At 54.3% G+C, this 1,210-nt stretch overlaps 1 protein-coding gene across 1 annotated transcript in view; it reads left to right on the top strand.

Moving 5' to 3' along the window:
* VDBG_05314 (predicted protein) overlaps nt 1-382 on the top strand; it is a gene marked incomplete at both ends in the record, with an annotated part of 2,057 nt that extends 1,675 nt beyond the window's left edge. Inside the window, one exon of the mRNA XM_003004155.1 lies at nt 59-382. Within this exon, the coding sequence (XP_003004201.1) occupies nt 59-382 (324 nt within the window). The remainder of the gene's footprint in view (nt 1-58) is intronic.
* Between the last annotated feature and the right edge of the window lie 828 nt (nt 383-1,210).

Raw genomic sequence — 1,210 nt, 5'->3', positions numbered from 1 at the left:
CGCCCTCGAGAAGGAGTACGCTGAGCTCGAGGTCCTAGAAACGAATGCCCGCTCCGAGATTCGCCGCCTCCGCGAGGATGCGCGCAAGGCACACCCCCTCGTGCCTGACGAGCGGGGCAAGCCCGCTGTCGTCGAGTCGCGTCCCGCCGACAGGACACTTCACGTGGCTGATGCGCCGCCGCAGGGTTTGTTCCAGGACATTGATATGCCCGGTCTCGAGGGTATTGGTGCCCGCCTGGGCAGTCATATGGAGAGTCTGCGCGCCAACCTGCAGCCCGTCGAGCATGTCGTGCCAGAGATTGCACGGAGCAGAGCGGTGCTGCGAGCTGTGTTGGCCCAGCATCTTGAGCCGCAGCAGTTCCAGCAGGTTTTGCTTGGATAGCCACAATACGAGAGCTGGCGACTTCAGGAGAATGGCCGGACAGTACATGACTGATGACTCTGACTTGTAGCAAGCAAATTGATCACAACTTCTTTTGACATGTCTTGCTTGTGCATTGATGGCTTCCGTATTCTAATTGTCTCCTATTGAATTCAAAAGCCAATAGCAGCGTACGTTCACGCCGAATTCATGCCGTTCTGATCAGTTGACTCTTATTACCTTGCTTGCAACCCCTTTCCGTGCCTCGCGAGTCCCGGGATTATCAAACATATATTCGGTCTCGTTTCGTATTCGTGATGACCACTCTCGCAAACTAGCATGCGTCGCAACTCTTCAGGCAAGCAGTGTCCTTGGTTCGAGGTGATGCATCCTACTAATACAGTGGGGGCAAGGTGTGCTCTGAGCATCCCTCCTCGATACTCGTCCGCGCGGTTGCAATTGTCTCTCTTTTTTCCATGTCGAGCCTTCTATCCAGTTCATCCTGGAACTCCTGCGTGCTCTTCAGCATATCCTGTTGAGTAATGAACCTACCCTCGTATGCTGAGAGGTTCGTTTGGCTCGGTGCTGGCTCTGCAGCTGACTTGCAGCGTCGAACGACAGTACTACTACTCATCATTGACATGCTCGACGGGGAGCGAAGCGATGGGCTGCGTGACAAATGACTGCGAGGAGTCACATATCTCTCAACGGTTCCAGTCGTCAGCGTCGAATCTCGGGTGCGTCGCGTAAAGCATCTGCTTGTCAGCGGAGTGGTGAAGTAATCATCAGTTACCACGATAGATTCTCTCATTGGCCGACTGATCAGTTGCACAGGCGTTACTGGTGAAT

This window comes from Verticillium alfalfae, genomic scaffold (assembly GCF_000150825.1).
Source record: "Verticillium alfalfae VaMs.102 supercont1.6 genomic scaffold, whole genome shotgun sequence".
NCBI lineage: Eukaryota > Fungi > Ascomycota > Sordariomycetes > Glomerellales > Plectosphaerellaceae > Verticillium > Verticillium alfalfae.
This window is presented reverse-complemented; position numbering and strand designations above follow the sequence as displayed.